The 27,635-nt window shown below is 33.8% G+C and overlaps 1 protein-coding gene across 1 annotated transcript in view; it reads right to left on the bottom strand.

The window, feature by feature from the left end:
* The window catches only part of LOC138698526 (epoxide hydrolase 4-like), a 34,489-nt gene that overhangs the window by 4,530 nt on the left and 2,324 nt on the right, over window positions 1-27,635 (bottom strand). Inside the window, exons 2-6 of the mRNA XM_069824522.1 lie at window positions 21,257-21,381; window positions 12,280-12,392; window positions 10,039-10,207; window positions 7,998-8,158; window positions 5,883-6,157 (exon numbers count right to left, since the gene is read on the bottom strand). Of these exons, the coding sequence (XP_069680623.1) occupies window positions 5,883-6,157; window positions 7,998-8,158; window positions 10,039-10,207; window positions 12,280-12,392; window positions 21,257-21,381 (843 nt within the window). The remainder of the gene's footprint in view (window positions 1-5,882; window positions 6,158-7,997; window positions 8,159-10,038; window positions 10,208-12,279; window positions 12,393-21,256; window positions 21,382-27,635) is intronic.

The raw sequence follows: 27,635 nt of genomic DNA, 5'->3' as shown, positions 1-27,635 counted from the left end.
ATTTTCAAAGCGGGAGAGAATTTGTTATAGCAATGTGTCTCCTGTTTTTCACAGAGCTGGAAACGTTTTTCTGAAGCTGTTATTCTCATTTTCTTGGAATATCCACTTTTCAATTTTGATCAAGCTGTTTGATCTGCTCTATTTATATTTTATTGCACATGATCCTGCTGGTGCTGACCTTTGCACAATTTATATATTAACTGCTGTGATCATTTCATGTTTTAATATATGATATGAAAATATTTCTTTAGAATTTGAAATGTTCAATTACAGCGATTTGCCATTGCCCTTTGCTAATGTATCCGTCATTTATTTTCTACGTAGATAACAGCTATATTTTTCTCTTGTTGTTAAAGCCATTATTCCTGTTATGGATCCTGTAAGGTCACAAATTTTGAGTTGATCTTCTGTCATTTCCTTTTATCAATTAGGGAGCAAAGTGATTTGATGTAAATTTCTATTTTGTTTAGATGTTTTCATAGACAGTCATTTTCTTTAGTTAACTTGAATCCTGTTATTGCAGTTTTGCTGGGTGCTTGAAGGATAATTTCTGCTTCGTTTAGAATGGTATTGCACTTTTTGTCTTTGTCTTTGTTTTGATATCTCTATCCAGTGCTTTTGCTTCAGTAAAGTCTCATTTTACAAACCTATGGATCAACAATTGGCTCTCTTCTGACAAAGGAAAAATTTTACAGTCTGTAAAAAAGAAACCAAATGACCTGGAAATGTACAAAAACTTGCCCAGATATGTTCAAACATTTTTAACAAGAGCCAGAACAGGTCACATTGTCACTCAATTGTACCTACACAAATTTCACATTTTTGATAATCCTACTTGTCTGTGGTGTAATAATCATGATGAAGATCTGGAACACATTCTTCTATACTGTCCATCCATAAACCACAAAAGAAGTAAATTAAAATCATCAGTACCAGTTGCAGAAGACACAGCCCTGCAGTATATATTGACTACACCCACCTCTGGCTACTAGCAACAGGCATCTATAATGAACACCGATCAAAATACCCCTCATTTCTCGTGAAAAACAACAACTGAATAGACTACAGTGGACTATAGTGGACTTTATGTTGTCAGCAAACAGCTGGATACATTAAGAAGATTGATTGATTTGTTATGTTTGTTATATCCCTCCACTCGTAGGAATCCTTTCGTGCAGTCTGTGCAGTACACACTGTAATTTTTCCTATAGTGAAACCATTTCACATATTCAGTAGCTACAGAGCTCCTAGCGGTAAAATTGGGAACTGAGGTACATAGCCACCAAAATTTTAAGAGTGTACCATCTCAGTTACAAAGAAAAATCAGAAATCACTGACCTCAATGGAAAGCAATAACAGTCCGAAATCAAGGTAATAATTTCGAGACACTATGTAGTTCTTGGTCACATATAGCTCTGTATCTATTTTAGTAGGCCTGCCAAGTGTCAGCTTTTACAGCTGACATCAGCGTTTTTTATGCTTGTCAGCATGTCAGCGCGCCATACATATGTCAGCGTTTTTAGAAATTAAAATAAGATAAAGGCCTATGTCAATCTTCTTTAGATTAACACACCACCTTCCTTCCCAGAGTTTTTGACGCCAAGTTCTTGTTTTGAACAACAGAGGTCACTACTATCTCCAAATGTTCACTTGGCACTGGTTGAAGTAGTGCGCGTAATCGTCGTTAGAGTGCACTAGAAAACGGAATCCGATCAGTGTTGCCAATACAGCGGTTTTCCCGCTAGATCTAGCGTTTTTCGGCGTTAGTTTAGCGGATAAAATTTATGAAATTTGTATTGCTGATATAGGGATTTAGCGGGTATTTTTAGCACTCACAGCGGCAAAATAATATAATTTTACATTGACAATATAGCAATTTAGCGGTTTCTGCACAGCTTAACAGCGGATTTTTAGGAATCGAGTTGGTAACATTGAATTCGATATATACGCTGAATTTATGCAATTCAAATGTGAATAAAGACAGCTTGCTGAGGATTTTGTTGATTGTGAGGTAGTGTGGAACTATCTGTACACTGAAACTAACTACAATGGTGTAAAAAATATGAAAAACTGTGCAGGGTTGTAGAAATTGTTTCAACTTTTCCCCACAGCATTGCAACAGAGGAAAGAGTATTCAGTCAATCCGACAAAATAAAACACAGTACTGTTCCAGCATGAAAATTGATAGAACACTCTCTTCTCTTCTCTTATACTCGTATGTTGCAAGATGAATTATGAGGGCAAATGTTATGAACAGGAATTTGATGAGAAATTCTTACAGAAAGTTGTGTCACTGATAACTACAATAAAAGTAAATCTCACAACTTCTTTGAAGTCACTACTTTAAATAGCAATTAAGTTCAATGTCAGCCTTTTTATCCTTTGCCAGCTTCTGTAGATACCGATATCAGCTTTTCCTAGATTTGAAACTTGGTAGGCCTGTTTTAGTGACTTACTTTATGGATGTAAGCAGGGTGCGAATTAACGGAGGGGATGGGGAGGATTTTCCTCCCTGTTGGAAAGTTATCCCTCTCTCATAAATTCATATTAAAATCCTTGTCAGGGATCCCCCCCTCACAAAATATAATTGTTTTAATACGAGTATATGTACTTTATAAAGTATAAACTAATCAAAGAAAATAATACTGATATATTATCATCACTGGCAAACTGATAATAATCAATAGCTTAGGAATTACACATCTTATCTTAAGCCTGCTCATAGATATAATTATTATTATGATCAAGATGCAAGACAAGCAACTCAGTGCAAGCAAGTGTTGAACCATATGGAATGAGGGTAATAATAATTTTATGTACTGTATTCTCTATCTAGGAATCTATCCCCCCTCATCAGAAATCTTAATTTGCACCCTGGATGTAAGACTAAATTCATAGCCCTATCTATGTTAGCAGTTTAGTTAGCACAAATTTCACAGTATTCTAGTATCCACTGTAATTTTGTGTTATTTTGTGTAATTTATTAAGTTGTTAAATCATTTTAATTTGTAATGAGAGCATTTTGCTTGAGTTTATTTCTTAGTTTGCTGCTTTAGAATCTGATAAGATAACTTTTTGGAATATGTCTATTCGATAGGCTATATCAGTTGTTGGAGTGGGATGTGGTTGGCTGATATTTCTGCATCTTTCTTAATTGTAAGTTTTTTCTTTTCTTTTATATGGAAGAGAAATCCGAAGGCTATCACTGCAGTCTAATGCTTATTGTGATTTATAGTATTACTCCTTGATGTGAGAAATATGGTTAGTCAGTTGAGTTAAAAATGAAAGTAAACTTTTTGTAATGAAACTTCTGTTTCATGTATTAAGGATAATTGTATTCACTGATTAACTTTATATTTCTTCACTGTGTTAACATTAGGAAATTAGTAATTTCCGAATGTTAACACAGTAATCAATCATATACATGGTATGGTAAACATAATTACATTGTATAAAATATTATTGTTATTAAGGTACTGTATTAATTCTGTACATATTTCATATTTACATTTTATATGTATTGCATTTTATTGTTAAACGTAAGAATTGGACATGTTCTTTATTCTATGCCATAAAGCAAATGTAAGAATATTATGGAACGAATAAATCTATCTATCTATCTGTATCCAGCTGTTTGCTGACAACATATAGTCCACTGTAGTCTATTCAGTTTTTGTTTTTCACGAGAAATGAGGGGTATTTTGATCGTTGTTCATTATAGATGCCTGTTGCTAGTAGCCAGAGTTGGGGTGTAGTCAATATATATTGCAGGACTGTGTCTTCTGCGACTGGTACTAATGATTTTAATTTACTTCTTTCGTGGTTAAGGATGGACAGTATAGAAGAATGTGTTTCAGGTCTTCATCATGATTATTACACCACAGACAAGTAGGATTATCAGAAATGTGAAATCAGTGTAGGTACAATTGTGTGACAATGTGACCTGTTCTGGCTCTTGTTAAAAATGCTTGAACATGTCCGGGCAAGTTTTTGTACATTTCCAGCTCATTTGGTTTCTTTTGTACAGACTGTAAAATCTTTCCTTTGTCAGAAGAGAGCCAATTGTTGATCCATAGGTTTTAACACAGTAAGAAGTATAAAGTTAATCCGTATTATATGTGTTAACAGTGTATTTAGAACAATGAAGGAGGTAATTTTATTGTTTATTGATTGTTGAGCAAAATATTGTTCATTCTTTGGTGAAAACTGAATTTTTCTCGATTAGTTGTCCAATCTAACAGATAATAGTAGCACCTTATACCGATACATGAAAATGTGAGATCCACCATTGCATGTAAGAAATGCTGTGACAAAATATATACCACATATATCATACTTTACACATATTATTCTTCCTTCTTTTTCATGTCTAACCATGTAACTTGTAACATTTTTCGATGATGTACCTTATTACCTTATTTTGTATAATATTCTATGTTCTAGCAAGTTCAATGTGACTCAGATTTGAAAAATAAATTGAAGATTTTGTACAACACTGTCAAAATACAGAACACATTCAAAGTATTTCTAAAAGAAAAATACTTTTCTTTGTTTTTAGCATTTAATCTTTGATTAACGCAAAATTCTTCGAGTTTATTGAGTGACTGAAAAATTGTTTCATTCACATTTTGTTGTCCTTCAATTTCTGGATGAGGTTCATGGCCTGGGGGATTGAAGGCATTTGTTTCTCGGGATGTTTTGGACCTTCTTCATCTGAAGACAGGATGACAGTATGGTAACGCCATATTGCTGGCTGGTTTTTTAAATTTCGGAACTGAATTTCGTTGGATTTCATTTCCAATTATCAACAAAAATCGAATTACAGACAATATTTTACAATGTGTTGTATAGAAATGTTGTTGTTGTTTTCTAATGCCAGGCGTTTGACAATAAAGTCATTTGACCTTTTGCACTCCAATATTTTTCAAAGATATTATCATGGTCAGCCATTGAAGCACAGATTTTGAGGTGTTCCGAATCCATTTCTTGGTCTGAGTTGCATAATGGGCAGTTAGGGGACTGATATATTCCAATTCTATGCAGGTGTTTGGCCAAACAATCATGGCCTGTTGCCAATCTAAATGCAGCTACAGACGATTTTCGTGGTAAATCGGGAATTAACTGTGGATTATGATGCAGAGAGTTCCATTTTTTCTCTTGTGATTGTGTTATCAAATTTTGTTTGTTGAAGTCTAAGTATGTAGATTTAATAAATCTTTTCACAGAGTAATATGTAGATTTAGTAACAGGTCTGTAAGTAGCAGTGCTGCCCTTCTTTGTTAATGCATCCGAATTCTCGTTTCTCAGGATTCCACAATGGGATGGTATCCATTGGAATACAATTCTTTTATTGAGTGATATTAATTGAGAGGGGATTTTTGATAGAATAGCTGCTCTGGAGTCTGACAATATAACTGCATTCTTAAATTTATTGATGTGGCATAGCAGATTCCTGAGACTTTCACTTACTGCAACGATTTCTCCATCAAAACTTGTTGTTCCATATCCAAGAGATCTATAAAGTGACAAGAGACAGCACGTAACACCTGCACCGGCACCTTGTTCTCTGGAGATCAAGGATCAGTCGGTGTATAAATGAAGCCAGTTTTGTGGAGGGTACCTAATATTAATTATCCCTAAAGACAATTGTTTCATTATTTCAGTGTTTACTTCTGATTTCAGTATTTCTTCTGTTAAATTTAGATTATATTCTATATTTAATAGAGTTAAAGGGTTTGGTTTAATTTATATAGAAATGTTAAGGGACCACACAAAACGTTAGAATTATTCACGATTTCAAATAAAAATCTACGAATCAGACAAGTTGGACTGTATAACAATATGAAATGGAACTATACAATTATTGTTAGGTTGTATCTTACCTTTGGCTTCTTCTGTTTCAGGAAGTCTTTGATTAGACTGTTCACCTTCTCAGGATCATCTTGCTGCACATAATGGTTGGCACCTTTAACCATTTTCACCTTCAGGTTCTTGATGTAGTTCTGGGCAGTCCACAAGTGATCATACACGTAATGGCCATCGTGTTCCCCGAACATGTACAGACCAGGTGCTTCAATGTCCTTCTTCAGCTTTGATTTGGGTGGCGAGAGAGAGAAACCATTGGCTCTGAAGTAGTTAATGGGTGGTGTGAAAGCGCCTATAAAAGAGACAGTTATCAATTTCACCATCTTGTAACAAATTAAAGTACCTTGGAGCAACAGTAACAAATATAAATGACACTCGAGAGGAAATTAAACGCAGAATAAATATGGAAAATCCCTGTTATTATTCGGTTGAGAAGCTTCTGAGAGGGGGACAGAGGTTAGGGTGTTCGAGAAAATGCAGGTATAACTAGGCTCTTAGCTTCATCACGTCATGATCCTTCCTCCTTTTGTTTCAATATAGTTTGGCTCGATCCATGTTTAAATTTGGTAATGAGTCATGGAAAAACTTTTAGGAAATTAAATTAAGTTCTTTAGGAAAACTGACTTATATATTGGTACTGTACCAAGCTAGGTAGAAACATCTATAAATACAAATATTCTTTAGGAATTAGAAATGACACTGTTTTCATCATCATCATCATCATCATCATCATCATCAAACTATCATGGAGTTGGGCCGTATAACCTATTGTGACTCAGTCATCCAGAAGTCTCTTCAGAGGACGCCCTTGATTTCTTCTACTCTATGGTCTGTATTTGAGAACTGACTATGCAATTTTGTCCCTGTTAATTCTCTTTAGATGTTGGATGTAGTTAGTTTTGTATTTATTAATTTTTGACAAAACGAGTTCAGTTTTTAATTCACTATGAATATCTTTACTACATTTGTGATCCTTCCATTTTTATTTAGTATTTTTTTTCTTAAAAATTCACTTGCATTTTTTTTTGTTACATAAATATAAAACCGAATAGAAAAATAATGTGCTTGCAGTAGGATAAATGATTTTATTATCTCACATCAAAATTCTAAATTATAAGTCAAATGAGAAGCAATTGTTAAGAAGACCTAAATGAAGGGGAATGATGCCTTAATAAGTCACTAAGATGTAATAAAAGTAAGAAACCACAAGGAGAAGGAAAAAATACATTTTTTTCAAATAAATTTTATATCAACTGGACTGGGAAACAATGTGACTGAACTATCTTCATCACTACAATAGATATACTAGGCCTATCTTAAAATCATAGGCGAGAAAACTAGATTTATTTTAATGACATATATCAAAATATGATGAATTATTTATTCCGTCAATATGGCTTAAGCATTGAATTACATATGAAAGAAAACATATGAAAGAAAATATTGATGTGTTACATCCTATTTAATCTTGATACTAACATTTTCGCCCCAATGGGGCATCTTCAGGTACAAGAAATAAGTATCATTTAAAATCAATTACAATACAAGTTTTACATTTGAAAATGCCATGACTAGAATAAAATATGACATAGTGACAATATTATCTATACCAACATTAAATGTCCTGTCAAAATATTAAAAACAAATTTAATTTAAAACATTGTGAATTTGTTTAGCTATACAAAGTAGATGCCCTTGTATGGTATCTCAAATGTATTGTGTTGTTGTCAATAAAGTCAATAAAAATACTAAAAATATACAAAATTAAAACCTAATATTATCAAATGTGGAGCCATAAAAGCGTGTATAACTAAATTCGTAGAGCGAGTGGAATTCTCGTTAAATGTCCAATGTTCTCGTATAATATCATGCGAATCTAATCATCATACACGGGTTGTTGAACAGAAGGGATGCGTTTTTGCCCTTAATCGGTCTAATGGAATAAACTGCAATCCGATGACAAGTTGTTTGTACTCATTTTAATGTACAGAGCAATAGAACCGTGTATAGTTGTAGGCTTGGGTGTTTTCTTACAACTCTAATTATAAATTAAATTTATTTTGCTCATTAAATTATTTTCTTCAAAGGTAATACACCAGTACCAGTATAAAATTTTACAATGGATCGTTTACCTGATTTTCCGAAAGTGTACTTGTAGGCCTTTAGGTCTTCCTCTGTGACGGGTGACAGTGATTTGGGTGTTGATCCTCTGAACAGATGCTTCAGTCTCACCAAGTCGTAAGCTCTGAACATGAATTCTGGCAGGTAAGGCAGTTGGAAGAAGAACACATCCCTGTTTTGACAAGAAAAAGAGTTAAAATGTTGTTATGACTCATCTTATACAGGGACATCATTTTATTTTTACTTCAATTTTTATTGTACCTGAGTTTGTGAATGTACTTCACTCCCACCCCCTATACTAGTAAACTTCCAACTGATGTATACAAATTACAAATACTAACCACACATACAGAGACATCAACACAGACATGGAAATTCTACACATCGGTTCCTACTTTGAAAGATTTAGGATCAAAAGTGCAGAAGATCTCTTAGGAAAAAATATTGTTATAAACAATTCACAGAGTTTATCCACCACATCTACGCAAGACTGTAGCTATTAAGTGTATGTAAATGAATGATGATATAAAATCCTAATGCACTATCTAAAACAAGTTGTCTCTCTTTGGGACATAATAATAGTAATAACAACAATAACTAAGTTACCGGTAAATGATTAACTAGTGGACTTACTAGTGTTAATTATGTAAGATTTGTCCGGCTTACAGCTGTTTCAGTGCTTCTTACATAATTAACACTAGTAAGTCCACTAGTTGATCATTTAATTATATTCAAGTGTTAAAAGTAGTGTACGCAAGATTCAAAATGGAACAATAACTATGTTTGTATTGTGGATTTTACTATTGTTCAGTATTTGATGTCAGGTATAGAGTTTGTAACCGTAAGTAATTTTGTTTTTATTTCTTTACTTCCGCAAACCACCTATATAATAGGCGTTTAGTTTGTAACTAAGTCAATTTTGTGCATTATCTCTTTACTATTGCTTAAAATTATGTATAAAATCGCAAATTTATGTCATATTCTTGCAATCTCACTACACCTTCGATTATAATTTCTAATTTATTTAATTTTGTTTTAACTGAGTGTAATTATTGCATAATGTATTTAGTATTGTTTACTGTCTATTAATTAGTGTATTCATATTGTAACTATGACTCATGCCTACTACTACTTCTTTAAAATTGTGTATTATCTCTACATAATATATTTCACATGTAACAATCTACAATCCTAATATACCAAAGGATAAAATAGGGTTTCAATATTTGGATAACAATAATAATAATAATAAATTCTACACATGCAACCAAAAAGCCAGAAACTAAACACACTAGAACAATACGAAATATGTTAATTCCCGATTTACCACGGAAATCGTCTGTAGCTGCATTTAGATTGGCAACAGGGCATGACTGTTTGGCCAAGCATCTGCATAGAATTGGAATATATCAGTCTCCTAACTGTCCATTGTGCAACTCAAATCAAGAAATGGATTCAGAACATCTCAAAATCTGTGCATCAGTGGCTAACCATGACAATATCTTTTAAAAGTATTGGAGTGCAAGAGGTCAAATGACTTTATTGTCAAATGCCTGGCATTAGAAAACAACAACAACAACAACAATACGAAATATACACACACACAAAAACACATCCAAATGAAATTTTCAACACATAACTCAATTTCAGAACACACACACTCTTTGACTCCACATTACACTACATAAACACACCCCTACAGGAAACAAAAAAAAGGCGCCAAGACCAGCAACAATCAGTTCTGATGATGGCTGACAGCAGGCCGAAACATATTAACAAGGTAACTTAAAATTTAACAAGTGAAAGTCATATAATACGTTTTATAAACTGATTCCTTATCACTCGAATGTTGTTATATTCAAACCTTATTTATACGTAGTTCTAAATTGTGCATAATTTAATAATTTCCCTTCACTTATGTACAACTCAGGTTTTACTCTGCTTATAATAAAGCTCTGCAAGGTTGCTTGCTACAGGAATTGCGTATAGATCTATCATAGATCAGTAAGTTTAATGCACTAGATTGTGTTTAGCTATTTGTACCATACTCACCATGACTTAAGGAACTGGTACAAGTTTGAAGTCATGATCTTAAGGTTTGATGGAGAGTAGGGTGCGTCCAAGATAATGTAGCTCTCCAGCATCTCTGGGTGGGTCATGACAAAATTCCAAGCAATAGCGCCACCATAGTCGTGTGCTACCAGAACACACTTCTCATGTCCTAAACAATACAGCCATATTTAAGCACTACACATGATAGAAACAGTAACAGTACAATTGAAATTAAATTATTTAAATATATGAACGAAAACGTGCGATTATCTGGGAAACCAGTTATTGTATGAAGGTGAAAAATATTTTCACATCAAGGTGATTACGTTTTTCAGCACCACAAGAATTGTAAAAGTCATCGAGTGCCTTTACTGATATATTCACTGGTATGGTGCACAAACGATATCTAATTACAATATCTGGTACCTAGAAGCTGTGGAATACACATAATTCGACCTCAATGGATAAACACTCTGTAATTTAGGACTAGTTCAGGGAGTAAATTTTACACTGAAGAAAGATTGATATTCTATTCTGCATTCTACATACATAGATCTATGTATTGACACTTTTAATTTACAGAGAAAATGTAATATATACAATAGATTGACAATCTGAAAATCAGTGAACGGCAGTGGAATTGTTAGTAGGAATGCTACTATTGCCAAGGGAAATAGCCACAGTATTGGTATCAGTACCAGCAGTACTGGTAACAGAAATAATATTAACAGAAGTAACAGTAGCAGTGTAACAAAAAATAACATCCTGGTACATCTGGATTACACAACTTTTAACACTATATATCACTTAGGAATATATTTATGATGGACATTTTCACGTTTTAAATGTAAAGTAAGTTTGTAAATAACTAGTTCTGAAGATGGCTACTAATAAACTGAAACTAGTCAACTAAATATTTACGAATGTAGTTTACATTTAACACGTGAAAGTGTTCATCATAAATATTATAATCCTAAAAAATAACAGTAGATTGCAGCAGAATTAAAACAAGCAGTAGGCCTAGTAATAATAATAATAATAATAATAATAATAATAATAATAATAATAATAATAATAATAATAGCAGTAATAGTGTTGTTAATAGCAGCAGTAGCAGTAGCAGCAACAGTAACAGAAGTAATAACAGCTGAAATATTAGCAATTGAAGTAGTAGTAGTGGCAGTAGCAGTAGTAGTAGCAATAACAGTAAAACCAGTAGTAGCAGTTAATGTCCTGCGATGTTCGAACATGAGAGGCAACCAAGACACTTGTATTAGAATATGCGTCTTATTCCATATGAAAAAATAATCACAAGATATCTTCTAAAAATTCTTAATTTGTTTGAAACATGAAGGGGGGAGGAGGACAGCGAATATTTTTATAACAAGGCCGAACACACGTGACAAACTGCCTTCTACAGAGTGAACATCGGCGAATATCGAACTTCATCATACTCGACAAACTTGAATAGAACATAGCGCCTGCAATGCATGATGCTAATAGCAATATCAGCAATAACAGAATAGGAGCAGCAAATATTAGCAAGTGAAGTAGGTAGTATCAGTAGGAGCAGTAGTAGAAGTAGCTGGCAATATTATTGACAATTATAACTATTGTGTACTGAAAAACTTTATTAAATACAACCAATTAAAAATCAGTTATTAACCCAAATTAAGAAAGAAGATTCTGAAACTGTCTTCTTGTTCTATACATAAGTACAGCTGAGTAACCTTTGATCGAATTTCATACATTGTTCAAGGATAGAATTATTATCACAGTAGGAATGTGTCCTCTTTTCCCCTTTGGCCTAACGTCAGTGACTTTATCTGTAAGGAACTTTAAAATTTACCATCATACCTAAGAAGAACTGGAAAATAGCATGTGGGCAAACACTGCCTTCATTTTTCAAAGAAAACTGCAGCAATTGGTACATAATTTCTTAAAGCGGTGCTAAAAATGTTTCGAACAAGAAGGCAGACATTTTCAGAATCTCCTTTAACGTGAAGCATTTTATGTTCGAGGGTCTAATGAATGAAATGCTATGAAAGTTTCAACATCTGACGTCATTTGCTTAGCAACGGCAATGAGTTTGTTCAAGATCACTTCAATCTATCTAGCAGTAGTTAAATAGAAGCTAGTGAAGAAATATTAATGCCATTAATATTAACGCTACTACATTAATTGTAGCAACAGCAATAATATTAGTATAGATAATGGTAGTTGTAATAGCAATGTACATACCGAGAGCCTCTATAATCTCCTTAATGTCATTAACAAGGGCAGACATGCGGTAATTCTCCAGTCCAGATGGTTTGTCTGAGTCTCCATATCCTCGCATGTCCACAGCCACAGTCCTGCACAGTAAAACAAACCCATTATTCTGTACTCCTTTTGTACATAAAGTAAAATCTTTATGACTTCACCAGCAGGATGGATAAACATGAGTATAACACTCGTAATAAAGAAAAACTAGACATAACATATTGCAAACTATCTAAAGTTAAAAGTAGTCCTTATATCTTGGGCTCTAAGATGTCTAACTTGTTACAGTACCACAAGAAGCACAGAAAGTGTCAGTAGACAAATTCAAAGTAAAAGTGAAAACATGGTTTCTTACAAACCCGTTATATTCCTTGCAAGAATATTTTGAATTAGAAAATCAAGCTCCACAATTTTTTTTTGGTTTCTTTCTCTCATTTTTATTATTTTTTTTAATATATAGGAGTTTCTCATAAATTGTTATTAAGTTAATCCTTGTTTTACTGTATGTCAACAGAGTATCAAATATTATTTTGGATCAGTATGTTATAATTTTCATCTAGAAGATATAAGCCTACTTTTGATTACGGTATCATTTATAAACTCTAAGGAGTATTTGGGAATAAGTTTGTTTTATATTTAGTGGTGTATGTAATATAATATTTTATCCATGTTGAATCTTTCGTACACTACTTTTAACACTTGAATATAAATAATTGATTAAATGGCGATCTTACTCGTGTTAATTATGTAAGCATGTGTGGCTTACAGCTGTTTCGGTGCTACTTGATACCATCCTCAGAGCCTACTAGATCTCGGCGCTATCTCAACTTCACTGCCTGTTGTGTGGGTGCGTTCGTGTGATGAAGAGTTGTGTCAAATAGTGTGTGTGTTCTGAAATTGATCTGTGTGTTGAGAATTTGACTGGGGTGTGTTTTAGTGTGTGTTGAGAATTTGACTGGGGTGTGTTTTAGTACTAATGCTAACCACACATATAATAACATAAATACAGACATGGAAATCCTACACTTACAACCCAAAAACCAAAAACTCAACACACTACAACAATATGAAATATACAGACACACTAAAACACACCTCAGTCAAATTCTCAACATACAGATCAATTTCAGAACACACACTATTTAACACAACTCTTCATCACACGAACGCACCCACACAACAGGCAGTGAAGTTGAGATAGCGCCGAGATCCAGTAGGTTCTGAGGATGGTGTCGAATGGCACCGAAACAGCTGTAAGCCCCACATGCTTACATAATTAAAATGAGTAAAATCGCCATTTAATCAATTATTGATATTTTATATTTAGTACGATAATTTTACACTTGTATTTTGACATTGTCAATAGCTTTTGTTATAACGACAGCCAATAAATATTACAGGCTACTAATTTTATCGTGGATACAGTATAGGTTTGCCAGATTTGGTGGAATATGTTACGATTTTTTAATTACTGTACCGTACATCTCTTGCGTCCTGTGCTCTATGCACTGCTTTGATTTATGATTAACATTACCTCTAAGTTTTTGGGCATAATTCTCGATCATAATCCTTGTACCTCTGATTTGAGTTCTGGCTGATATGTACATCTATTATCAGGCAGTACATCTCACTTAACGATATGTATCAGAGGAAGAACAATTGTTTGTATGTATCTGAAGTCTGATTAGTATAATTTGTTACTAGTCAGCGATGTATTCAATGGAGGGGGGAAAGGAACTGGCCACCCTACCCCTTTATCTCCTGGCTTAGTTGCCTCATGAATGGTGTTTTGTTGGTGTCACTTGTGAGGTTCAAACCTGTTTTCGGACAGTTGACCACCAACAACAACAATCCTTGTTGGAATCCTCATCTTGACTATGTTTCTAACAAACTAAACTAAATTTAATATTAGAGGAGAAAAAATCGCTCCAGCACCACAGATCGAACCCGGGTCCTTGGTACTACGTACCAAGCGCTTTAACCATTGAGCTACGCCGAAGTTCAATACATCGCCATAATTTTTAATGTTGATCGAATCTGTTTGAATTTATTCGGTTTTTTATGTGATGAGGGATGATGCCATTCAAGTGCTTGGTCTCTGGGATTGTATGTGACACCCGGATCAATTTCTGCAGGTTTGAACTTCCGAGAATTGAAGAATAGAATAAAGCCTAGTTCCCACGGTGCGTGTTTCAGTAATGGATTGCATTTAGGAGCGCTGATGGCAGTTCTGCGTGCTTGCTTGCTAGAAATCCTGCCCACTAGCTATCTTACTGGATTTCATGATTAGATTGCTTGCTATTTTTTGTGTAACTAGCATGCTGGAACCAAATATGTTATAGTTGCAAAATCAAATACATCACTAAAACATAATTTTTCAGTATGCAAGGAACCAAGGATTTGCAACCAATACTATTCTTTCATCATACAAATCCATGTAATATATCTGGCTTTGGAGCATAACAGTGTCATAGCAGTTGTACAGGGACATCATTTTATTTTTACTTAAATTTTTATTGTACCTGAGTTTTTGAATGTACTTCACTCCCACCCCTTCTACTAATGAAGGTCGAACTGTCCTCCACACAGAATCAAGACTGCATATAGTAAACAGCACTGACTTAGTGAGCATAGTACGTTCCAGAAATATGTTCGCATTTTCCAGTGACGCAAGAGGAATCATATTTTCGCACAGGTACTGCCCGTTTGCCTACGTCGCATCTCGATTTCCCCCCACCTGCTTCTGCTCGCCCCTCTGTAAAAGCTGGGCAGTCTTAGCTCTTTTCTGAGAACATTAATTTCTGTTAGGAATTGGACGTGTACGTAATATTATACAACTGTTTAAAATAACTTAAATAAAAGGGTCTCGTTAAGTAATTAACTGTCACGTGATTTCCCCCTTTCTATGATCCTGCGGCATAACCACTTGGACGGACAGTAGATAGTATGTCTGAGTAATTTTATCTGTGCAGGTCGGGCAGAAGTGAAGATTGAATTTACAGTACGTAATGTACTCTTTTATAGAGTAGGTACGGAATTATTTGAACATGAGTTACTCGTACGAAATACTAAACTGGAAATTGGAATTAGATGCAATAGTCTGCTGTATAGTACGATAATATGCACAAAAGAACTGAAGCCTGTATCGAAATGAACGGCCACCACTTTCAAAAATGTGTTTAAATATCCATATTATGATCATTTTTCAATTCATTCTCTATATTGTACTTTAATGTGTTGTAGACAGTATAATATACACTGCATAATGAATACGTCCGAATGGATAACTCAGTTCGTGAGTAAAAAAAAAAAATTATTCTTAATACAGTACTGCATTTTAATTAAACAAAAACCTAATGAAAATGATCGAACTCAAAATCGCAATATTTCCTAGTTTACGTAAATGGATTAACTACTTTTCTTCCCTCCTATACCTAATAAAGTGATTTGTTTGTGTTTTACGTCAGTATCATCGAACTACAGTCGTGGAAGGGTGTTTCCGGTTCTCTAAAGGTATAACCAGGTTAATATTAAAAATGTTAGTAAAAATAAAATGATGTCCCTGTAGAATCATATGAAGATATGAAATATAACATTAACTCATTTTCGAAAAAAAAAAGTGATGTATCTGATTTTGCAACTATACGCCTCATATAGTATCACTACAGTCTAGTATATACAGTCACGAAGCTTGAGTTGTGAGGATGCTAGGAACAAAAGATTGTGCCGGTACTATTTCGCATTGTCTGTAATAAGGCGATATTAGCGATCCTAGTGGTCAGCAACTGTATATATGGATGCATATTTCCTACGTATTAAGCTTCGTGACTGTATATACTATACTGTGGTATCATTGCTGGAACCGTGTTGCCAAATGCGTTGTTTTCCAACTAAATCTTTTTTTTTTCTGTATTCCTAAGTTTCTAAGACACAGCAATTAAATATCGGACTTCAGCTGTTTTATACTTCTGGTTTAATTACTTTATCACATTTACTGTTGTTATAAATCCAACCATTATCCGTTAATTTTACTACAGAAAAAAGTATTAACATTTTGTTTAAAAAAGCAGAAAGATTACCCAACTGAATTGTTGTTTAAACATTTCAAAGTTTTCAACATTAAACAAATGTATTATTTTATTTTATTACAATATTTTCATAGAAATTTTAATAACTTTGTAAATGTTTATATTTAGTGTTTATATATGTGTAATTGTAACAGTGAAAATATTGTTAATCCAATAATTTTTTATTTATTTTTTTTTCATAAGTGTATATTATTTTTGGGAGTGTTTTTGTAAGTAATTTATGAGGTTGTTATTGATATGCTGATAAATTATTTGTAATGATAGAAATATAATTCTATCACTCGATTCGATTTTCCACACAAACAAAATTTTTCTAAAAATTTAGTTTTCGCGTGATTTTATCTCATTAAATATCAGTCCTATCAAAATTTTTCAAAGACTAAAACTTATCGGAAATGATTTTTAAAGAAATTTTTATGTCGATTTATTTAATTCAGGCCCCCTTATAACCCACCTTTTAAATAATGTATTTTGAATGCCATGTAGCCTATAATCTAAGTTACAACGAACTTTGAAAGGTATATACATAAATATAGAACTAAAAATATGAATTATCCGCGTTTGTCTGAACCAAAATGTAAAACCAATGCAGCTTTTTATCATAGCATGAGTCGAGGTCCCAGGTTATTAAACAAATCTTATTCCAATATTTCAAACACGAATCCTCCCCAAATTAATAAAAAAAATAAATAAAAAAAACTCTATTGGATTTATAGTTTGGGTTTAAACATATTAAACACTATTTAATCTGTAGTCACTCTCAATTTTAATTTTATTTTTGTTTGTATTGGAATCCCCTCCTGAGCACGAGTCTTACTCATTCAGGAGTGGGCAAGTTTATCTTACATTGTATTTATTAATTTGTATTAGTTTCAAACTTACTAGCAATAAAAATAAATAAATAAATAAATAAATAAATAAATAAATAAATAAATAAATAAGTAAATAAAATAAATAAATTAAATAAATAAATAAGTAACGTAGGACTTTAGTTGTTTTGCACTCACGGTTTAGTTTCTTTTTCATCATGCATCTTGGTAACAGATGAAGAAGCAGATGATTTTTACAATTTGAACTGTGAAAAGAGTCAGCTGCGTAATGGACAGTAACTAACATTGTAACAAACATCGTAGCCAGCAGCTTGTACAAAGCTTGCTGTCCATCAAAGAAACAAGCACTGTGAAAACCGGGCTTAACACTTTTCACTTCACAGTCGGCGAGATTTTGTATTACATAGTTCATTTTAAACACTCACAAAATGCAGAATAACAACTTGTTACGACCTACATTCACAGAATACTGAGAAAAGATGCTGGGTAAACCAGTCGACCTCGAATAGAGGAGAGGTATTGACCTGCAGGGCGGGAATGCGCAAACAGTCGTTACTTCCTGGATCACCCCTAGTATAACCTCAGCTAATAATTATATGATTAAATATACGAATGTTATTAATATAATATAGTACGTAAGTTTAATCCAGCGGAGTGCAAGCAGTGGCAACAGCAGGGGACCTGTAACTGGTTGGCCTATGGAAACACCGGTATTTTTCTGTTACTTCTTCCTGAATTCTCTTCTACAGCTCCAAGATTCGTTGCTCTATCTCTATAAAGTCTGGTGATCGTAGTGGTCCTCTCTCTAGTTGTAGAGGCATTAAAGTTCCTGTATCTGCCACTTGGCAACACAGAGCAAACACACTGTACGTCTCTTATATTAATGAATGAACTTTCATTCATTCATAGTTTTCTGCCCAAGGACGGGTCTTTCATTGAAAATCAAGCATTCTCCAATCTTTCCTTTTTCTGTCTTCTCTTTGTCTCCGCGTATGATCCATAAATGAAGGGTTCAGAACCATAGTGGGCCAAGCGCCATTTACTAAAACCGTAGAAAACAAGGATTAAAATGGAGTTATTACCATAATTCAATGAACACATATAGCAAGTGGTCGACCTGGTTGGCAAGTTGGTATAGCGCTAGCCTTCCATGCCCAAGGTTGCGGGTTCGATCCCGGGCCAGGTCGATGGCATTTAATTGTGCTTAAATGCGACAGGCTCATGTCAGTAGATTTACTGGCATGTAAAAGAACTCCTGCGGGACAAAACTCCGGCACATCCGGCGACGCTGATATAACCTCTGCAGTTGCGAGCGTCGTTAAATAAAACATAACATTTATAGAAAGTGATATAAAGTATACACATTAAACTAAACGATATATCAATCTTCATTAAACTGTGATATTCACTTAATTGTAACCCTTGCTTTCTCCGTTTTAATAAATGGCGCTTAGCCCACTATGGCTCTGAACCCTTCATATATCTTAATGTCGTCTATCATCTGATTCTTCTGCCCCGAATTCTTCTCCCGTTCACCACTCCTTCCAGTGCATCTTTCAACAGACAGTTTATTTTCAGCCAGTGATCCAACCAATTCCTTTTTTCTCTTCCTGATCAGTTTCAGCATCATTATTTCTTCACCCACTCTTTCCAACACAACATTTTTTTATTCTGTCTGTCCATTTCACACGCTCCATTCTTCTCCATATCCCCTCGACCAGATGAAAGAGAAGGGAGTAGGGCTGTGTCAAAGCAATTGTTGAACTCGTCTGGCGGAATAACTGCATTCAAAGAAAGGCTTATTTTTTTTCCTCCGTTTTTACTTGCACTGTTATTTGTATAATATCCTATGAGGCGCGTAGTCCAAGGCCATTACTCACTTCACCCACCTGTTGAGACAACTCTGTCCTTATATAGGTCTCGCAAGAGGGAATACTGACGGAAGTAATGTGAATGAAACACTGCGATAAGGAAGAGTGGGCGACAGAAAAGGCCACGACATATCTTGAATGATGTTCAAGAGCAGAGGTCTCCAAAAAGCGTATCGTCATTCGTGCTCTCGATGCTGCCCGCCGAACACAGGGTGATGTAAGGCTAGAGAAGAGGAAGAGACTCGTACCTCAACAGATGGAAGCGATCAATGGGGGATCGCGGCAACGGTTTGCTTATGTTTACAAATAACAACATCAAAAGGATAAGAAATATCATACATTTGTATATTATTTTGACATACTATGAAGCTGGAGCCCCGTCTGCTGCTATTGACATTTGCCATTGCAAATTGAACCTCTTCTGTTCTATGGTGCCTTTCAGTGCCTGGAAAAGATCTTCTCCAGTTGTATTTTGTAATTACATCTAGAAGACATTCAGACACAGTAAAATGTCCATTAACTCCTCGGATGAAAACGGCTAGGTGAGCTTTTCATTTCTATCTGTGCGTTCGTCCAATGCGAGTAAGCTACATACTGGTTAATTGTGGTTTTGACTTAGATTCAATTACATTTACAATCTTGAAATTCCTTCTCTGAACTGTAATTGGAAACAATTTAATTTTCTTAAACTTTGACTTTGTTCTGGACACAGTATTTTAGTAACGTCCTGTATGCACGATTTTACAAATGATGCTTCTGTAAAGGGCTTCATTGATTTTCCAATATTCCAAGCTAGAACATAGTTAGGAAGAAACTTTTTTTTTGTTTAAGACTGAGGACACGTGTGTGATTTGTGTTTGTATTTTCTTGTTTTATATTTATCAAAATATTTGTAGACCTACGCATTTCACCTAAAATTAAACAAAAAATTATATGTTTGTCATGCGGAACTGAGTGTAAACGTTTTGTAATATACTGATTATTATGTATAACCAACAGTTATACAGATAGCCCCAAAATAAATTATTTTCACATGTCCAACATGCCTGTAATTGTATGATATTCTTTGTGAAGAGTCGAATATTGTCGTCGCATGTTGAATTTTAACACATCCTTAAGAATTTTCGAACAAATAAAGCATTTCACAGTCTCCCCACTAATACAAAAAAATGTCTCTTCCTATTCATCCTTGATTGTACTACGTCCATGATTAGAAGACATTGTGAAACGGTGGAACACTCCGACCAACATAATGATAACGGCAGTCCGCCACTGTTCTTCGTTTGCGCATAAACTTTGAGTACAGTACAGGTGGGGATGGGTGAGGCGGAGCGCGCTCATTACGTACTGGCTTCGGTTCCGTTCAGGGGCTTACTCGCGAGTAGGCTTTTGGAGACGTCTGTTCAAGAGTATAGTCTGGAGAGAAATGGCATCGATAGAATCAGTCTTGCGTTGTGATAGTTACTTTAAGACTTTAGTTTGTTCCATTGCTTGTGAATGCATGTCTTGTATCGCACGGTATTATTATTTCATTCGTAAACATATGTTGCGCGTTTAATTAGCTTCGAATTTTTCTCTTGCTACGTTCTTTATTTCCACAGCGATGTCCTCATTTGTTCATCTTCTTGGAAGAGACAGTACTTCCATCGGCCCGTATCTCTCGCCCCCTCAGCGTGCCTACATACACACGTCAAAACAGACAGCAACGCCACCATTGCTTTTCGGTAATCGTTCATTACGCGAGCTATATACTGTACTCCTACCAGGAGAAAGTCTCAGGGGAATGAGACGCAGCGGGGTAATGCTATGAATGAATGTTGATGTCAGAAGATGTCATAAGGTCACACACGTGGGTACACGCATCTCCATTGGCTAACTCTCAAAGCACAAACGATAACACTGATACACACATATTTATACTAACCTAATTACAAAATTAGATCACGGTTAATCTCCTGGTCTTTTAATCCCTCCATACAGGAAATAACATATGCAGGAGAGAGCATGTTTTTTAAACTGACGTTATAACGGTAATATTATCTATCTATTTCGCTCCAATAGATGACGCAATAGTAAGCACATTCCTTTCACTGTTGATCTCCTGGTTGGAGAACAGTAACAATATGTTTATTGCTGTACTTTAAAATTATGTTCTATGGTAACTCACCAGTAATCTTTTGAAAATTCCTTTATTTGATGGCGCCACGAATACCAAAATTCAGGAAATCCGTGGATGAATAGCATCAGCGGTTTGGATCGGTCACCTTTCTCGACGTAGTGGATTTTCACTCCCTACAGAAATAAATGAATTAATAAATACATGAATAATTAAATAAACAAGATTTCAAGCAAATCTAATACATGAAGGGGTGAGAATGATATACTCCTAAGTCAGATAGACAAAATTTTACAGGAGAGTGTGTTGAAGGTTTAGAGTCCAATGCTATTAGGTGCGGTATGAGTAATTCCACGTCAAATCGCACAAAACTATACAAATTTTGACCTTCATATTTCTGATAGTGTTTATATTTTTTTACCAACTCTATGGGTCTAATAAACCAACGAGTGTATTTTTATTTCCTCCTAATTCTACACGTTTTTAAAATATTGCATGTTAAAATTCATTAAAACTGTCGCACAATGCAACATTTAAAGCGTCATATTTCTGAGGATATTGATGTTAATTTTTTTTTAAATCCATTTAAAAGCTTAAAGTACTATCTTTTGTCAGATATCTACTAACTAATTTTAATATAATTATTACTAATATTTTTTTATGATTCAATTTTTAAAAGTTAGATATCAATGTGAAATAGCAGTATTAAAATTAAAAAAAAATGCCTACTAGGTGCACTGAAGTATTCTTAATAATTCCAGAAAAAATCACAATGGGATCTCAAATAGTTTAGTGGAAATTTAATTATTTACTTATGATACATCATAATTTCTTCAGCGTATACTTGCGTCATTTTTTTAGTAATTTTTATAATATTCTACTAGCAGCTTCCTGATATATGTAAGAAATGATTTCACACACACAAAAAAAAACATTTTTGTTAAAAGCGTGGCTTTGGACAGTCTCATTATCACCTCTTCATATTGCAAAAAATAATGTAGTGTACAAAGGGAATAAATAAAGGAATGGAGGGGAAATTAGGAGAAAAACAATTAAATGCTAAGCAATCCTGCGTTCTTATAAAAGACTTTGGGGCTGAGAGAAAGCGTCTGTGTGAGCTCCAAGGCTGTTTACCACTTGTCTCACTCCGATGTTCACCTTTCCGATCAAAGGAACATTAAATAATTCTGAAGGGGAAAAGACGAAAATGGACATAACCCAATAGCTTTCACATGAAGGGGAGGTATGTCACAGGCACCACTGAACAGAAAGAGGGCAGAATCGTCGAAAGGGATTTCAATGAACCCTAATTTAAGGTATCCGGTACTGACTAAAGCTTGCATGTATTCATTTTTTTCAGGAATATATATATATATATATATATATATATATATATATATATATATATATATATGCATGCATATAGCCTAGGCAACTTCGATTACCAAATTTTATTTTAATTTCTAGCGTATAGAAAAGTTATTAGCACAAACTAGGACAAACTACATACTATTGGAGTCAGAGGTATAGTTTTAAAATTATTCCAATCATATTTTAGTAACAGAAGGCAAATGACCAAAATTGAAGATCAATTTAGTGAATACAAATATATTGATATAGGTGTACCGCAAGGAACAATTTTGGGACCTATTTTATTTCTAATATATGTTAATGATCTGCTAAATATAAATTTAGAAACATTTAATGGATCTATATATTCATATGCGGATGATACAGTAGTTATTTTCAGTGGTTTTTCTTGGCAGGAAGCATATAGAAATGCTAATGTAGGTGCTAACATTGTTAAAAAATGGCTTAATTCCAACTTCCTTTCTTTAAATATATCTAAATCAACTTTAGTTCCTTTTTCGTTAACAGCTGCCAGTGTTCAAAATTTAAAATTTAGCGATAAATATCGACTAATAATACACAGTGAAAATTGTTTAGATCCCAAAAGTTGTAAATGTCCACCTTTGAAAGAAGCCACGTATATAAAATATCTGGGTATCATTATTGATCAGAATTTAAAATGGCCTCATCACATTACTTATCTTTGTAAGAGGCTTCGTAAAACAATTTATAAATTCGTTAATCTTCGCTGCTACTTACCTATTAGAGTTTTACGAAATGTTTATTTGGCCATTATTCAGTCTATCATTCAATATGGTATAATTGTTTGGGGTGGAAGTACAAAAATTAATCTTAGTCCGTTAAATTTACTACAAAAACGAATAATTAAAATTTGTTTGAAGAAACGTTTCGATTATCCAACTAAATTAATTTATTCTGAATTTAATGTATTTAATATTGAACAAATTTATAAGTATACGCTGTTAAAATTTTATCATAAAAATCGTAATAAGTTTGTAGTACAGACACACAATTATGACACAAGACGAAATATTAATTCAACATTAGTAGAACCTAAATGTCTCACATCTGCTGGTCTAAAGCATAGCATAAATTTTGGCCCTCGGTTGTACAATGCTTTAACTAAATTACACCCAGAACTTCTAACATGTAACCCACTAACATATAACAAGAAAATTAGAAACGTGTTAATATCTTAAATTTGATTAAATAAATTTATAGCCTATGTGTATGAATTAATCAACCTATATTATATTTGTATTCTATAATTTTGAAATATATATTAATCCTACTTTTCACGTGCGATATTATTCTTCTCTAGTGTTAATATTATAGTATATACTTAATTCCATTGCCGCTGTAATTATATTTTAGTTCCTATTTTATTTTACTTATTTATTTATATTATTATTATTATTTTTTATTTTAATATTATATCTGAACTGCGACCGAGCACGAGCGCTGCTCATTCGGTCTCAAATTTTGTTAATACTACTGTATCTTCTTTTTATATTGCTTGTATTATTTTATTTGTATTTATCTTTGTTTGTTTTTGTAATTATATTTCTTTATTCTGTATATTTGAATTTAAATAAATAAATAAATAAATAAATAAATAATAAAAAAAAAAAAAAAAAAACTCTCTCGCTCCCAGAGTTCTCTTTTGGAGTCGTCTGGCTAATTTTTTTTCTTGGTTATTTAATGTCGCTGTATCAACTACTATGTTATTTAGTATCGATGCTATTGGTGATAGCGAGATGGCCTTTGGTGAGATGAGACCGAGAACTCGCCATAGATTACCTTACATTTACCTTATTATTGGGGAAAACCTCGCAAAAACCCAACCAGGTAATCAGCCCAAGCGGGAATCGAACCCACACCCAAGCGCAAACCAGGATCGATTGGAGCAACGATAAATGATAAGAGAAACGATCTAGCGACGCTTTGGTATTATCAAAGAATCAAGTGTTCATATCGGAGCAACGAGGACGCGGGAAAGCGAACATTTTGATTTATCAGTAGAAGATATTCTATGCATCCACTTAATGGAAGAAGATATATAGAAAGTATCAGCTGCTAAGTTCAAGGTTAATGCAACTTAAATACGTACAAAATCAAACCCGTTTCTCATCCCAAAGATAGTATAAAATCGTTGTGTTGTGATTGGTTCTTGTGATCACATAACATAGGACGAATAAATACACAACTGATCAATTTGCCAATATCTACAATAATTAATTTAATAAGCCGAAATAATAATAAATTGATTAATATTCGGATATATTGATAACCGCCGGTATTTATACAGATTAATATTATCTTAATCAGAGATCATATGAACGACAAGAGCGAAGAAAATGGAGCTTTGCTTTTTCGTCGCTTTTATCGTGCATCTTCGCTTTTATCGTTACTCCAATATGCACACCTCAATAACAATGCATGCTTCAATTCTCTCTGATATAGCATCACTGCTTCTTTTATCGTGTATCTTCGCTTTCATCGTTACTCCAATATGCACACCTCAATGACAATGCATGCTTCAATTCTCTCTGATATAGCATCGCTGCTTCTTTTATCGTGTATCTTCGCTTTCATCGTTACTCCAATATGCACACCTCAATAACAATGCATGCTTCAATTCTCTCTGATATAGCATCGCTGCTTCTTTTATCGCTTATCGTCGCTCCAACGTGTTCGTACCCTTAGGCGACTGAGCTACGCTGGTGGCCTCCTTTGACTCATAAATAAGTAAACGTATGCAAGTCATATTTGTATTACATGACGCAGAATGGTACCTGTTTTTAAAAATAGAGTCAAATTTGAAAGAAAGAACGTAATTAAGCAATGTCAGAAATATTGGCCATTATTGTAATAATGTCCTATGGGAATTCCCCCGATGATATCTACTTTTCAAATGTGTGTCATTGTAGTCCACACAATCACAGCACTACGTCATTATTAAGTTAAGAATTATTTTACGTTTTGCAAATTCATTAATGATCTACGCGTACAATATATTGTTTTTTTTTTATTATTTAATATTTTCGAATAAAAAAGTGACGGGAGGTTTTAAATCCTAATGATTATTATTATTTTTTTGGTCATTTATTAATTTTATATTATATTTAATTTCGATTAAATAAGAATGAGAATTAAATGAACTATAATACAGGGTTATAATATTATGTATATATATATATATATATATATATATATATATATATATATATATATATATATATATATATCTATCGTCGTTGTCCCTGCAATAAAGCCTATGTGACATATTGCTCTATTAAATAACTTAAATAGTGATATAGCAAATAATAAAATCTCCTGTATTACAATTGAAGAGTCCACTGCAAGAATGATGGATGTCATTTGGAATACATTTAGCAGGAGAAGCAATTGAAAGTTTGAAATGCTTAGCGCTCAAAGCTTAACCCAGATAAGACTGACGTCCTACATATAGGTCACCGGACATTTCACACAAATATGATAATAACATTGACTATGACAGACTAAATATAAGAAAAAAAATTGGAGGCAATTTATAACACATAAGGATTATGGTATCATGATTGCCGACTATGAAAATCTTACACAGCAATGTTAAAAAAATAAAACGTCCGGGTCCTACATATAGGACGTCAGTCTTATCTGGGTTATCTGAGATTTTCCGATCATTACTGGACAATGACTATCAATGTTAATGCCATATAACTCTCTATGTACATTCTATATGTCTTAAGCCATGCATTGACAGTCTTAGTTCATTTTCGACAAGAAAGTGACATCCATCATTCTTGCAGTGGACTCTTCATTTCTTTGTTTCGAAAATGTAAGTATTCAGTCTCCTATGTACGGCTGCCATAGGATGAATAAATGTGTTTTTCCTTACTACTGAAAAATTTTATATTTTGCACACACACACACACACACACACACACACACACACACACACACACACACACACACACACACACACACACACACACACACATATATATATAGCCTATATTCGGTCTTGATAGCATAGTTGGTATAGCGCTGGCCTTCTTTGGTCGAGCTTGCGGGTTCGAGCCCGGCCCAGGTCGATGGCATTTAAGTGCGTCTAAATGCGACAGGCTCATGTCAGTAGATTTACTGGCATGTAAAAGAACTACTGCGGGGCAAAATTCCGGCATACCGGCGACGCTGATATAACCTCGGAAGTTGCGAGCGTCGTTAAATAATAACATAATTTAATTTATATATATGATATACAGAGTGAACCATAATTAATTTCAGGGGATTATTCTTTGAGATATTTCAAACAAAAAGCTTTAATACAAGTTTGCTCGTTTTTGCTTCCTTTTCGAGAAAAGAATGGTTTTATATGAAACATCTCATTGCGTGTTTTGGGAAAGCCATTGATTTAATTCCAAATATGCTCAGTCAAGTTTAGAGAGTAGAGTAATATGATGATAAATGATTGAAAGAATTTCACTGTTGTCCTTTAAATGTGCAGAAATTCGATCCGAACAAATACATTTTAAAATTCCTTTGCAGAACGAAAAGATAAATTTGTTGCATGAAATTTCTGCACATGTAAAGGGCAAAACTAAAATTCTTTCAATTATCTATTGTCATAATAACTTGCTCTCTTATATTGACTGAGCATAATGGGAATTCATTCAGTAGCTTTCCAAAAATACGCTACAATATATTTCATATAGAATTTTTTTTCTCGAAAAGGAAGCAAAAACGAGCAAAATTGCATTACACTTTTTTATATATATTTCAAATAGTAACCCCATGAAATTAATGACATCACTTACGGTTCAACCTGTATAAGGGCTATTCCATATGAAATCGATCAGTAAAAAACCTCGTATTTTTATACCCTAATTTTTTCCCTATTTATACAAGGTGCTGAGGGGAGTGCATATGCAAAAATATACTATCGAAAGTCAAACGGTTTTCGTACTATTGAGCGACAAATTTAGCGTATTTTTTAAAAACAAGCCTCTTTCAGCGCTCAGAACTCTGGAACCATTTACTGCAGAACATTGAACGG

The sequence above is a fragment of the Periplaneta americana genome, chromosome 4, assembly GCF_040183065.1.
Source record: "Periplaneta americana isolate PAMFEO1 chromosome 4, P.americana_PAMFEO1_priV1, whole genome shotgun sequence".
NCBI lineage: Eukaryota > Metazoa > Arthropoda > Insecta > Blattodea > Blattidae > Periplaneta > Periplaneta americana.
The sequence above is the reverse complement of the archived record's forward strand: the minus strand, read 5'-3'. Positions and strand labels throughout refer to the sequence as shown.